At 55.7% G+C, this 12,763-nt stretch overlaps 6 protein-coding genes across 6 annotated transcripts; 3 read left to right on the forward strand and 3 right to left on the reverse strand.

The window, feature by feature from the left end:
* Window positions 1-379: 379 nt before the first annotated feature.
* On the forward strand, window positions 380-2,400 carry INS49_003561 (uncharacterized protein; the record flags this gene model as incomplete). Its single annotated transcript, XM_043164355.1, has 3 exons — window positions 380-776; window positions 869-1,822; window positions 2,381-2,400. The coding sequence occupies 3 exons, from the start codon at window positions 380-382 to the stop codon at window positions 2,398-2,400; spliced, it is 1,371 nt and encodes a 456-aa protein (XP_043019120.1).
* A 183-nt stretch (window positions 2,401-2,583) lies between these two features.
* INS49_003562 (uncharacterized protein) lies at window positions 2,584-3,372 on the reverse strand (the record flags this gene model as incomplete). The annotated part of the gene is made up of 1 exon (XM_043164356.1): window positions 2,584-3,372. The coding sequence occupies one exon, from the start codon at window positions 3,370-3,372 to the stop codon at window positions 2,584-2,586; it is 789 nt and encodes a 262-aa protein (XP_043019121.1).
* Window positions 3,373-3,795: 423 nt separating this feature from the next.
* Window positions 3,796-4,839, reverse strand: INS49_003563 (uncharacterized protein; the record flags this gene model as incomplete). Its single annotated transcript, XM_043164357.1, has 1 exon — window positions 3,796-4,839. The coding sequence occupies one exon, from the start codon at window positions 4,837-4,839 to the stop codon at window positions 3,796-3,798; it is 1,044 nt and encodes a 347-aa protein (XP_043019122.1).
* Window positions 4,840-6,408: 1,569 nt separating this feature from the next.
* Window positions 6,409-7,597, reverse strand: INS49_003564 (uncharacterized protein; the record flags this gene model as incomplete). Its single annotated transcript, XM_043164358.1, has 2 exons — window positions 6,409-7,236; window positions 7,298-7,597. 2 exons carry the CDS (start codon window positions 7,595-7,597, stop codon window positions 6,409-6,411), a joined length of 1,128 nt encoding a protein of 375 aa, XP_043019123.1.
* A 1,894-nt stretch (window positions 7,598-9,491) lies between these two features.
* INS49_003565 (uncharacterized protein) lies at window positions 9,492-10,769 on the forward strand (the record flags this gene model as incomplete). Its single annotated transcript, XM_043164359.1, has 1 exon — window positions 9,492-10,769. The coding sequence occupies one exon, from the start codon at window positions 9,492-9,494 to the stop codon at window positions 10,767-10,769; it is 1,278 nt and encodes a 425-aa protein (XP_043019124.1).
* A 901-nt stretch (window positions 10,770-11,670) lies between these two features.
* On the forward strand, window positions 11,671-12,708 carry INS49_003566 (uncharacterized protein; the record flags this gene model as incomplete). Its single annotated transcript, XM_043164360.1, has 1 exon — window positions 11,671-12,708. The coding sequence occupies one exon, from the start codon at window positions 11,671-11,673 to the stop codon at window positions 12,706-12,708; it is 1,038 nt and encodes a 345-aa protein (XP_043019125.1).
* Window positions 12,709-12,763: the final 55 nt, after the last annotated feature.

Below are 12,763 nucleotides of genomic sequence, written 5' to 3' on the forward strand. Positions count from 1 at the left end.
AGAGGCTCCTCGCGATCCTGTGGCAGAGCTGTATCATTTGCTCCTTTGCGAACGCCGGCACTGAGCTGCGCCTTAGTCTACCAGCAAAGCAGAGACCCAGTCCAAGGCTGCCTCATCTCTCGCAATGATCACTATGGGGCTTGTAGGATCCTACATGAGTAGGAAATGTGATAGCTACTCCTTATATAAAGATGCCCGGTGTTGCTCCTCTTGTCTCAGAAACATGTGAGCCAAACATAAAAAGATCGAAAGCAGCCTTCTTTGTTCTCGATACCAGCAGTCAAACCGGATATTAAGCTCTTGGCGGCCGAGCGAGTCTATTCCCCGGCAGCTCGTGGTCTTCTTGAAGTGGTGGTCACATAAAGCCTCAGCAGTCACTATGATTCTTGCATATCGTTGGGCACGCAAGAAGAATCAGCAGCGCCAGCAAGCGAGTGATGATGAGCCTTCGCAGCCACCTCCAACCAATACGATAGAGATCCCTACACAGGCGCACCCAGAAGCCACAGCAAGAGACACTGCAACCAAGGAAATATCCCAGAGTTTGGATTCGCCATCAAATGCGGCCGCAAACGGCAGCCCGGCGACCGCCAAAGGCGCCAAGGCCGGAACCAAGACCGAGAAGACGGAGCCCACCCCGGAGGAGAAGGCGGAACAGCGCCGCAAGAGGGCGTATCGGTGGAAGATCGTGATCGGTCTCTTCGCCCCCTTCACCCTGCAGAGTCTTAATACCACCATCATCGCTTCCGCTCTACCATTCATAGCCTCTGACTTCAGTAAGTACATCTACCAGCCCGGGTAGGCCAGACCGCAGTGTCCGCCTCCCCCCATCATGACAGCAAACTGACACCAACTTCTCATTACCCAGACCAACTCTCCCAGCTGAACTGGATCATCTCCGTCTTCAACCTCACCTCCGCCGCCTTCCTCCCCTTCTGGGCCCAGATAGCCGACATCTTCGGCCGGCACGCCACAATCCACACAACTATTATTCTCATGATGATCGGGTCGGCCATCTGCACAGGCGCACCCACGGACGCCTTCCCCGTCCTCCTACTGGGGCGCGCCGTCCAGGGCGTCGGCGCCGCGGGCGTCAACATCAGCGTGCGGGTGATACTAGCAGACAAGGTGTCGCTGGCCGACTACGCCCTCAACTGGACGGTGTTCGCCCTCTTCTCCGGCGTGGGCTTCAGCGTCGGGCCCGTGATAGGCGGCTACCTCACGCAGGCGAGCTGGCGCTGGTGCTTCGCCATCAACCTGCCCGTCGGCGTCCTCGCCATCGTTCTCGTGGCGGTGGCCCTGCGCCGCGAGCTTCTGGGCCCGCAGCCCATCCCGGAGCTCGAGGGCGAGGGCGAGGGCGACGGGCACGGGCACGGGCACCGTGCCCTGGGCAGCAGCAGGCGCGCGAGGTTCGGCGCGAGGCTGATGACCATCGACCTTGTCGGCCAGCTGCTCTTCCTCTTCGGCCTGGGCCTGCTGATCCTGGCGTTCACGTGGGCCGGCGGCACGTACGGCTGGGGCTCGGCGGCTGTCATCGCGCCGCTTGTGGTTGGTGCTGCGCTCAGCGTCGCTTGGGTCTTCTACGAGCACTCGATGGCCCCGCCGCACCTCGTGTCGCGCGTGTTCCGCTCGCAGAGGGCCATGATGCCCTGGGAGCTGCTTGCCAAGCGGGATATCTCCCTGTTGTTCTTCGTCAACTTCGATCTCGGGGTCTGCATGTTTGCTGTGATGTACTTTATGGATCTGTACTTTGCACTCGTGGAAGGCCACAGCTCAAGTGAAGCCGGGCTGGCGTTGTTATACTTTCTTCCCGGGCTTGGAGGTGAGCAGTGTAATTCTTCGCCCCCTGACTTTGCCACATCGTCACTAATATCTCTCTTTTTTGCAGCTGGTGCGTACATGGCCATGTTTTGCGTAAATGTCTGGCCTCGTCAAACTCTTCACGCTCCTCCTCGGTGCCATCACGTCCTCTGTGGGCATTACAGTGCTGGCTTGGGCTATTTCGGCCCAGCAGACCAACACCATTTATGGTATGATGGCACTCACCGGCCATGGAGTGGGAATCCGTCTCAGCCCGGCCTCGATGCACGGGTTGGCTTACTTCCCAGCCAGCACGGCGGCCATCACCTCTTTGTTCTCTTTTGCTGTACCATTTGGTGGCATGATCGCCTTGACGTTGATGAGCACCGTACTCAACAACAGGGACGAGACGAACGCGAATAATGGTATTACCTGGGCTTTTGTTGCAATAATTCCGTTCGTGTGGCTCTGCGTGTTCCTGACGACGTTTCTTGGCAACGTCTGGGTGAGAAAAGAGGGGGACCACGAGGTGGTCAATGGAGCGTACTTTTGGAGCTTGTTTACTCGGAAAACGCTGCAGAAGGAGAGGAGGACGCGTGATGGGGCTGGCTGGGGTGGTGGAGCGATTGCTCGCACAGAAACTGAAACTGTTGTGGCTGGTGAAGAACGCAGGAACCTCGAGACGGCGTGAGATCTGGCAGCGATATTGTGTCAATCCTCTATTTCATGTCTATAAACTCCCATTATACCGAAAACGCATTTGTTCGTAAGCTGTTTGACTGCTTAGGTAGCCTTGGGCTGTCTGATCAAATATCTGAACGTGTAGGTCCCCCACTTGTCATCACCAGCTGGTGGCTTGATGTCCAGCTTCCGTGCCCAGTCGTCCAGGTCGACCTCCAACGTATCGACCTCCTCAAAGCCGCATTTCTTATACGTGTAGACCCCGGCCTCGCTGGAGTGAACCCAGCACAACGCACCCTCGGCGTCAGCAAGGTTTGTGCCCTGTTTGATAAGAGCTGGGCCAACGCCGCGGCCCTGGTACTTGGGATGTACGGTAAGCGTGATCACGTACATGCACCTCGTATTCTTGAAGCTCCCTTGGAAGGCGGCGAGATGAGCCGATGTCATCTCCTCTAGCTGATCGAGAGGATCGAGGGTAGGATCTTGAGGCGGATCTGTGTCTTCTCCCACGGTGGTGTCCGGCTTTTCGACACTGACGTCCGCGGCCTTTTCGATTTCCTCTGCCGGAGGGTCATCTCCTAAATTGCTTTGCTCTTTGTTTGTATCGGATTTATCCAGGCTCATGCCCCAGCACACGAAGCCCAGAATCTCTCCCGTTGCATCATCGACCGCCTTGGTCAACTCCAAGCTGCCAGCTGGGCGACTGGCCCAGTATTCGAAGGCGCCAGTCATTCCTGCAGCATGATTGTATGGCTTTGTTGGGTGGGCAGCCTTGAGCATCGTGTGCCTGTCGTCCTCGAAAGCGAGGCCGCACATTTCTGCCATGGCCGGGAAGTCGGACGGGGCCACCGGCTTGAGTGTAAACGACGAATTCTCAGTCGAGGGCGACATCATAGATTGTGGAAAGATGAGACAAGAGCGTTGGGATTTGGTTGCTCTATAGTTGTCAGGAGGACGAGATTGGGTGGAGTTTTATGGTGGTCAGACGGCAAAATGGCAGTCACTTTGTAGGTGCTCATTTAAGCTATCCCTATTCCGCTCGCCGAAGAAAAGGCGCGTCTCTGCAACCTTAGTGCGACAGCCTATCGCCAATCTGGCCCAACGGCGTTCACCCACCCGGCCTGTTCAGATCTTTCTTGTCTTTTCTAACAAGACATTCTCCTTCTGGTAATAGCTTTCCCAATATCACAACATCACTAAACATTGTAAAAAGTCGGTAAATTTGATACAAATATGCTTCCATGTCTACTTGATAAAGTACAGTGAACTCTGGAAGAAAACGACCATTTTCTCTCTATGCAAATCCTGCCCCGTTCACAAGCTGGGGAGGATATATGCATCAGTATAGTTGGTAGGCCAGGCGTTGTTGCGAAGTCCACCACCAGGGAAGTAAATGACGCCGTCGATCACCACCCCGTTGCAACCATGCCGGGGGACTTTCATGGGGGTGAGCGAGGTCCACTCGAGGGAAGTCGTGTTCAGGACCTCAACCTCATCCCAGACATTCAGGCCATTGCTGCTGTTGTATTTGACCTCGCCCCCGAAGGTCCAAAGCGTGTCGTCCTGGATGGCGAAGAATGACCCTGCCCGGGCGGTGGGCATGTGGGAGTCCGCGGTCACCCAGCCAGCCTCTAGGTCGTCAAGGTCCAAGTAGTAGGTTGTGTTCCTCATGTTTGGCTGGCCGTTGATGCGGCCACCTGCGTAGAACAACCTGTTCCCGACGATTCCACCGACACCATGGTCGCGGGCCTCGGGCAAGCTGGCAGCTGCTTCAGGAAGGTCCAAGAAGGCGCCAGACGTCACGTTGTAGGCCGTCACGTTATAAGTCGACACGTGGTAGCCACCCACTCCGGGCACAAGAAGCCTGACACCGCCAGCCATCCAGATGACATCGTCCTTGACGGCAGTTACGGAGGCACCCCGGAATGTGTTGTCCGGCAGCGTCGTGGTGAGATTGGTCCAGACATCCGTCTGCGGGTCGTAGACGAACATGTTCCCGATGCCGTGCCAGGCATCCGGCAGGACCTGGAGACCACCGAGGGAGTACATCTTGCCATTGACCACGGCGACGTTGAGATGGTTCAGGGAGATTGGAACACTGCTTCTGTTGGACCATGTGTCGCTAGGGATGTTGTACGACTGTACGATGTTGATGGTGGTTGTGACGTTGGGCTCAGCTGGGTCGGTGGGGATGATCCCGCCCATGATGTAGAATGTCTCATGGTCCAGAGCCACAACGAAGTGCTCCTGGCGTACATTATATGGGATCTCGGCTAGTGTCTTCCAAGTACCGTCGACGATCTGGGAAAGTCCACCGGCAACGAAACCCAACAAGGCAAACAGGCTGGCAGTGTGCATCTTTGAAAAGTTGGCTTGCACTTGCTTGGCTTCAGAAGTAATGTAAAGAGATCTTGAGAATGGGACAGTGATTAAGGAATGGTGGCTGCCAAGGCACACGTTGAGCCTTATATCCCCTTGGCAGGGACACATGTGCTAGGCACCGCTTCCTGATGGAACATTGGCTTCAATATGACTGAGCATAGATCCACTCATGCTGGAAGCCTGCAGTGACTGATGAGGCTCATTGCCCTGACTCCTTAGGTTGACGACTGACCTTATTTTCTCCACGGGCAAGGACGGCATTTCGGCTCGATCATCATCATCACGGCCTTGAGTGAGAGACACGATCGCTATGCCACGAGTCAACAATGGCTGTAACTCATGATGCATAGCCATTTCCTGATAGGCTCGGAGGCTGAAAAATATCACCACTGGCGTGTTGGGCCGAGATATGCCTCAGGGATACGTGCCGGATTTTCCGCAGGATGGCCAGAGTCAATGTCTGCTACCAGAGCCTGGTTCAGGTATGACAATTTTCCCAACGCGACAGAGTTTTGACTGACCGCGATGCGGAGACAGCACACACCGATTCAATATCTCGGGCGTCCTTTCATCAGTACGGGAGGCGATTAAGCTTTTTGGACTAGTCAAGCAAACGGCAGCCCGGCCACAAACTGACCCTTCCGAAGAGTGGAACAAACAGCAACGCCCTATCGCCCAAGTCCATCTCCATTCCGAGGAGTGAATAAATCTAATTTGACTTTACGTCCTGATGCTGCCGTACCTTGACTCTGCTCCCGCAATGCAAATTAACGTTCGATGATGCCGGCCCGCCGCACCAGTAGATTGGCTCGAATGACTAGCATACAACTCAGCGAGGATCGCGGAGGTAATGAGCGCAAAATGGAGAAAGCTGGTATCTAATGTATTCATATTTTCTTGCCATGTATCGAAAGGACACTTGATACGGTCAAATTAACACGGATAATATCCCATGAATTCAGCCGAGCCAAATGATCATATGGCTTGAGGCGGCACAACACCTTCAACAAGATCGTGCCAATTGATCTGGTGTGTAATTTGTAGTTCATGATGGTCAGGTAGCAAAGGCATCCCTGGTTGGTCGTGCAACCCATTGAACAAAAAAAGACTCATTTCGATCTTTATCTCGTCAAGTTTCAATAATCCCTCATAAGTTTCAAACGTCTGTGAGCATGGTACCATTGTAGTGGCTAGACAAACTACTAATAAAGTAATTGAAAGTGGACTAAACGAACAGCTGATGCAAACATCAACATGTTTCTCGATTCAAGAAGATAATGGAATACTCTGAAGAGTACAGAATGAATTATATGACATCTCTACTCCTCAAATTAGTGACTTGGCTCCACTCCATGAGGCTTGAAGACAACGAACCCAGTTTCGGGTCACAAGCTCCCGTTCAAATCTGCAGAATCCAAAGGTAGGTATGGGACATCTGTCACTGCGCATTGCCACTCCTATCTACATCAATCGTTTCCTGATCATTCCACCAGCGCGTTGAGAGGATTCCTGCCACAGCCACACCTAGGCCCTAGCCTTACACAATCAATAGTCGTAATCATAGCAAAGCAATCCACCCTGGGCATTCATGACGTCCCGGACCTGGAGGTCCGGGATGATGTTCTGCTGCTGGATCACGGTGTCCAGCGAGGTCTTGACGCCGGCCTGCTGGGGGAACTGGGTCTCGTTGACGGTGTTGCCGCTCACGTCCCACAGCCGCGCCTCGCCGTCCGCGGCCTGCCACTTCCACCAGAGGCGGTCGATGTAGTTGTGGTGCAGGTAGAAGACCGGGTCGCCGGGCGAGGCGTCCTTGTCGGCCATGAGACCTCCCGTTGCCGTGTGGGCTCCGTGGTGTGGCCAGTATGACTGGTTGACAATACCGTTAGCAAAGGGCCACAGGCAGCAGGATGAGAGGGTGGATCCACGCACAATGCAGTACCAGAAATCGCCATATGTCTCGTAGCTGTTGCAGAGGTCGATGAGGGTGCTGTTGCCGGTGGTGACGCCGTACTCGTTGTCCCAGATGCGCTTCTGGCAGTACGTCGTGTACTCGAGCATGGGGCCAATGTGCTCGGTCGTGTTGGCGAAGGGGCCCTCGGTCAGGCAGCCCTCGGCCCCGGTGCCGTTGCCGCCGAAGCCAGTCTCGGCATCCCACATATTGGAGCCGAAGAAGTTGCCGGAATCGGCGTCCTTTTGCTCATCCCACCATGGCATCGTGCCTGTGTAGTTGCACTCGTTGCGCATCAGGGTCTCGAAGGCGTGCATCATCATGCGGTGCCATGGGAGGAACTGGCCGACGTAGTGGATGATGTCGCCGTAGATGGTGTCGGTGTAAGACTTGTGCGATCCCTGGAGGTCGCTGAAGCGCGAGGTCTTTTGGAACTCAACATCAGCCACGTCGTGCTCATATTCCCGGGGCAACAACACTACATACAACTGCTTGAAGGCCGGACTTGGCAGGGAGCCTAATGAGACACTGTTGAGCGTCTATGTACGCGGCCTTCTCCTCTGCGCTTAGAGTGCGCCACTCTCTCCGGATGGTTATGGTGTCCGCAGTGCATGAACCATTGTAGAACCTGGGGCCGGTACTGTTGGCCTGCTCGGTGATGAGTGGAGCTGCTATTACAGACTCAATGATAGTGAGAGCTGCCAAGACAAGGGAACTAGTGGGCTTCATGACGGGCAGGAAGTTGTCAACTGTGGAGGAGGGGAAAGAGGTGTGCGGTGAGGGCATCGGCCTGAGTAGTGACGCTTCGCGAGCCGGCAGCTTTATAAGTGCGCCTTTCCAATCCGCATCAAAGCGATTTGGTCGGGCTCTGATGCAACCATTCTCACAGCACCTGTCCCCCCTTTCAGTCGATAGACATAAGTCAGTGAGCACACCCTGGAAGGAGCCTCGAACCGGGTGCGAGGCCCCACAAATTGCAAGACCATCATGGGGTACTGCTGCGCAGTCAGATATTCGCTATGATCCAAATGTCAGCTTCCTCATATATATTGAAAGAAGGGTGATTTACCCATGAAAGAGCCCTGGTAGGTAGTGCCGCAACGTGCAATTTTGTGTTCGTGTGATTCCCTTCTGCGTAAACTTGCTCATCGTAATGAGGCTATAATCTTGGCATCATTGACATATCATCGCATCTAGAGCCCAGTAGAAACCTTCATAGAATTGGCGCCGATGTGGCTACGCTTCCGTTCCTGGTGTGTGGTATCTGCATTTAGCTCTACCGAGCGTGTGACGAGCCTGGAGGAACCAGCGGGGCTTCGGTACGCAGAAGGAAAGCGTCCTTAGTAAGGTTACGTTCTGTCCTGAATTGTCTGCGAGTGTGCGTGTGTGTGCGTTTCTGACTCGATGCGGGAGTCGTACTCTAGATTGGACGAGATGGATACGATAGCAAATCTGGAGTGCATCCGTCATGTTTCTCTTCTCCGCAAGTGACTCGGACATCAGAAATAAGCTTCGGGACGAATCAGTGAACAGAATGAGTCGATAAGGTTCGTCCAGAGATCGGAGCTATTGTCTGGCTCCAGACAAGCTTTTTGAGGCTCGAACAGACGAACCCAGGTAAGCGGGTCCGGGACGTAGTCAATCAGCAAATGTTCCTTCTGATATAGTTTGGTCCCTGAATAAGTTCGCATTGGCTTCAAGTGAACACCATCGATGTCTCTCAACCGCACGATGCTCTGTTGAACTAGCGGTAAACCCATCCTACTGGGCTTGAGTAATGTGTGAGTAGTGGAGATCTGCACGTCTAGGTATATATGGATTATGTTCGTGAAGGGTCCGAAATCTAACATTAGAGTTTCGGGCAAACCAGCCTTTCCTTTAACGTGGGTTATGGTCGAGTAAGGACGAAGTCGTCTCATCAGACGGATAGAACAGCCAAAGTTGCTGTTACTGTATTTGTTATCCTTCACGACATTGACACGGAACTGCTGGTCGTCACAGTCATGAAAACTATAGCTGAATGCCAGATAGGCCGCACGACCCGTGAGATTGGCTCTCCCAAACTGATTGGAAACCGAGATTAGGGCATGGCATCAGAGGGAAAGAGATACTAGCCCGGCAATTCATTATGCTTGGATATGAACGGCTTGGAAGTGTTGCTATTGACCGACTGATACTGTACTTCGGTCTACAGATGTGCGGGCGACACCTGTCAGCCTTGCCCTCAGTTCCGAGTATTCCTGCGTCAAAAAGAGCGCCGGTCATGCTCTCCACATGTAGTCAATACTCCGTCTATCCCTATTCACAACACCGAGTCATTATTGTATGGGTGATAACGAGCAGGCACACCGAGAACGAGTCGACAGAACTCGGGCCTGGTGGATGGAAAGAGTATTTACTCTCTGTCACTACCACAAATGTCAGAAGAATTGGCTTCGATCTTCACTAAACTACATGCAAGATGTCTTTTATTCGAAGCTTAATCCCATCGGTTCGACTCATTGTTCAGAGCCTTGAGCCTTCGGTTCGACTCATCGTCCGTAGCCTCGAGCCTCTCCGACGACATCAGCGCTCGGCTGCACACTCGTTGCTCACGAAGGTTCACTTCACACGATCGCTTTAAATTCATCTACATTCTCTGTTTCCCTGTGACTTTGAGGCCTAGCAGCAACCATTCACAATGAGGGCTTCCGTATTCCTCGAAGCCGTCTCCGTGCTCGCCGGCTTTGCCTCGGCCGACAGCATCCTGCGCCGCGACAATGGAACGTATGGGCCAGAGATCGAGGAATTCCACTACTACTTTGGCCAGTGGCCTACCGGCCATGCAGTATCATCGACTGGGCGCCTCTTCGTCTGCTACACCCGAGGCGGCGGAGCTTCTCCCTTCACGCTTGGCGTGGCCGTCAACAAGACTGCCGAAGTGGCATATCCATCAGCGGATTTCTCTGTCCCCACCGCGGAAGTCAACACCACAATCAACGGGATGCAGTTCGGCTCCTCCAACTCCACCGGTCTGATCAGCGTCCAGGCGCTGTACATCACCTCCGAGACCGGCGACCGGCCCGAGACCCTCTGGGTCCTCGACACGGGGCGGCCCACCGTCACCAACTCGAACGGCGGGCTGACAATGGTCTACGGCCAGCCGGGCGGCCCCAAGCTCGTGGCGATAAGCCTGACCAACGACACCGCCTACGCGACCTACACCTTCCCGGCCTCGGTCGTCTACCCGGACAGCTACCTGAACGACGTCCGCCTCGACCTGCGGCGGTCCGCCGTGCCCGGCGGCAAGGGCGTGGCCTACCTCGTCGACTCGAGCGGCGAGGGCCGGCCCGGGTTCGTCATGCTGGACCTGGGCACGGGGGAGTCGTGGCGGCGGCTCGACGGCGACAGGCACGTGATGCGGGAGGACGGGGACGTCGCGTCGTACAGCGGGCAGGCCTTCTACCAGGTCCCGCAGGGCGGCGGGCCGTTCAACCACAACAAGGAGGGCAACAACGGGGTGTCGCTGTCGCCGGACCTCGAGACCATGTTCTTCACGACGCTGACGGGCAACACGCTGTACGCCGTGCCGACTGCCAACCTCCGAACCCGGGACGACGTCCCCTGGGCCGAGCAGGCCGCCAAGAACAACGTCACGAGCGTGGGGCAGAAGGGCGGCAACTCGAACGGGTCCGAGGGCGACTCGAACGGGCTGATCTACATGATCATGCCCGAGCACAACGCGGTCTACTACTACGACCCGAGAGACCTCAAGGTGCACACCTTCATCCGGGACCCCCGCATGCTGTGGCCTGACCCGCTGTACATTGCCGAGGACGGATACATGTATATAAATATCGTGCAGAGCTACTGGAGCCCGAGGTGGAACGGGGGCAAGGATCTGAGGCAGCTCCCGGGCGCTGTGTTGCGGGCCAAGCTGCCCAATAATGGTACGAAGATGAGGCTCGACTACGTGTAATATTTTTTGAGTTTCTCGGATAGAGACACAGATCAGACATCTGAAAGCCTTGCACTTGGCAGCCATCTTAGCAAAAATCTGGGAAGACATGAAAGTCAATTGCGATCGACTTAGTGCTTGAACCTAAGCAGAGGCCAATCAAGTTGCAACTGGAGAACATCCGGGTATGCTCTGACTTCAGGAGTTCGTCGTTTTCCTCACCGCAGTGTCTTTGTTTGCTAGCCAAAGTCGGATTGGCAAGGAGCCGACGAGTTGAGTGACCAACACGATGCCTAGCAGGTGACAAGGCAACCGAACCACGAGTAAAGTTGGCGAGAGACCGAAGGTTGCGAGACTTTCCAACCTGTCAAGAAGCAGACTTCAGAGGCGTTGTCTCGACCTGGGATTGTTGTGAGGTCCTGTCATCTCAGTGCATGTGAATCTAATTAAGTTTACATTACGCATCTGCGCCGTTGTTGGGGAAGATCGCACCTCCCGCGCATATAGTTACCGCCCGTGTAAGCTTTATGTTGGCTCGTCACTACTCGCGTGTGACCCACACCAGAGATATATATCACGGAAGAGCCATCTGCGACTAGTCAGTGGTGCGTGTTTCTCTGATCGAGAATAGGCAACGCAGACTCAGGGGGGAAGTTATATTCGAGTCAGAGCAGGCCGCTGTAGCCGAAGCCAGCGTGCAACGCGTTGTGCGGGTTATTCACGCATACAGACGTGTCTCTCTCTGAGCTTGGCAATATAATAGTACCGAGCCAAGAACCTGTAAGGCCTACTACACCTTATAGCGCTGCATGGGAGCATTTGTGACTTGGTGAACCGAGTGTTGTGCTTCTCTAGGACCATCGTCTCCATCCCGACAGCTTCCGTTCTGACTCCGTTCTTTCTCGGACACACGCTTAGCACAATGTATTACTCACATTTCCTGGCCTTGCTGGGCCTGTTATCAGCAGCCTCGGCCATCATCACGGACGGCACGTGGGAAGAGCTGGCCGAGATCCCGCTGTACCCACGCCAGGAGGACACCGGGGTGGTGCTCAACGAGACGACCTTTGCCATCCTCGGCGGGGTGATCCCGTACTCGCCGCAGAACCTGACGGTGGGCAACACGACGAGCATCATGCAGTTCTACGACGTGCCGTCCAACACGTGGACGCGGGGCCCGGACATCCCGCTGCCGCGGAACCACGTCAACGCGGTGGGGTACAAGAACCGGGCATACATCGTCGGGGCGCTGCAGGCGCTCAACAGCAGCTACTGGGCGGGCGACGGGGCCTCGTACGAGTGGGACCCGGACACCAACTCGTGGTCGAACCTGACCAGCCTGCCCGCGGGCACGGAGCGCGGGGCGGCGCTGACGGTGGCGTACGAGGATGTCATCTACATCGTGGGTGGCGTGGTGTCGCTGATCCCGGGCCCGGGCAACCCGCACCACACGGTGGCCAACGTGTCGGCGTTCAACCTGACGACGCGTTCGTGGGTCGACCTCCCCGCGGCGGCGGCGAACCTGCCGGAGCCGCGGGACCACGCGACGGGCGGGATCGCGGGCGGGCGGCTATGGCTGGCGGGCGGGCGCATCAACGGGCAGGTCAACATGCGCGGGACGGTGTACTCGCTGGACCTGGCGGACCTCGAGGCCGGGTGGACGACGCACCCGAGCGACATGCCGACGCCGCGGGGCGGGGCCATGTTCGCCATGGTCGACGGGCTGCTGTGGACGCTGGGCGGCGAGAGGAACGTCAGCAGCGCGACGGGCATCTTCGACCAGGTCGAGGTGTTCAACACCACCGACGAGACGTGGACCAGGCTGTCGCCCATGAAGGTGCCGCGCCACGGCTTCATCCCCGCCTACATCAACGGCTCCCTCTACCTGCCCGGCGGTGCCACCCACCAGGGCGAGTACCCGACCACCTACCACGACAAGTACATCCTGCCATCCCTGTAGGCATATGCATACTTTCGACGAAGAATATGTGTTGAGCTTGGTCTGGAGGGAGATC

Source organism: Diaporthe citri (genome assembly GCF_014595645.1).
Source record: "Diaporthe citri strain NFHF-8-4 chromosome Unknown scaffold_10, whole genome shotgun sequence".
Lineage (NCBI taxonomy): Eukaryota > Fungi > Ascomycota > Sordariomycetes > Diaporthales > Diaporthaceae > Diaporthe > Diaporthe citri.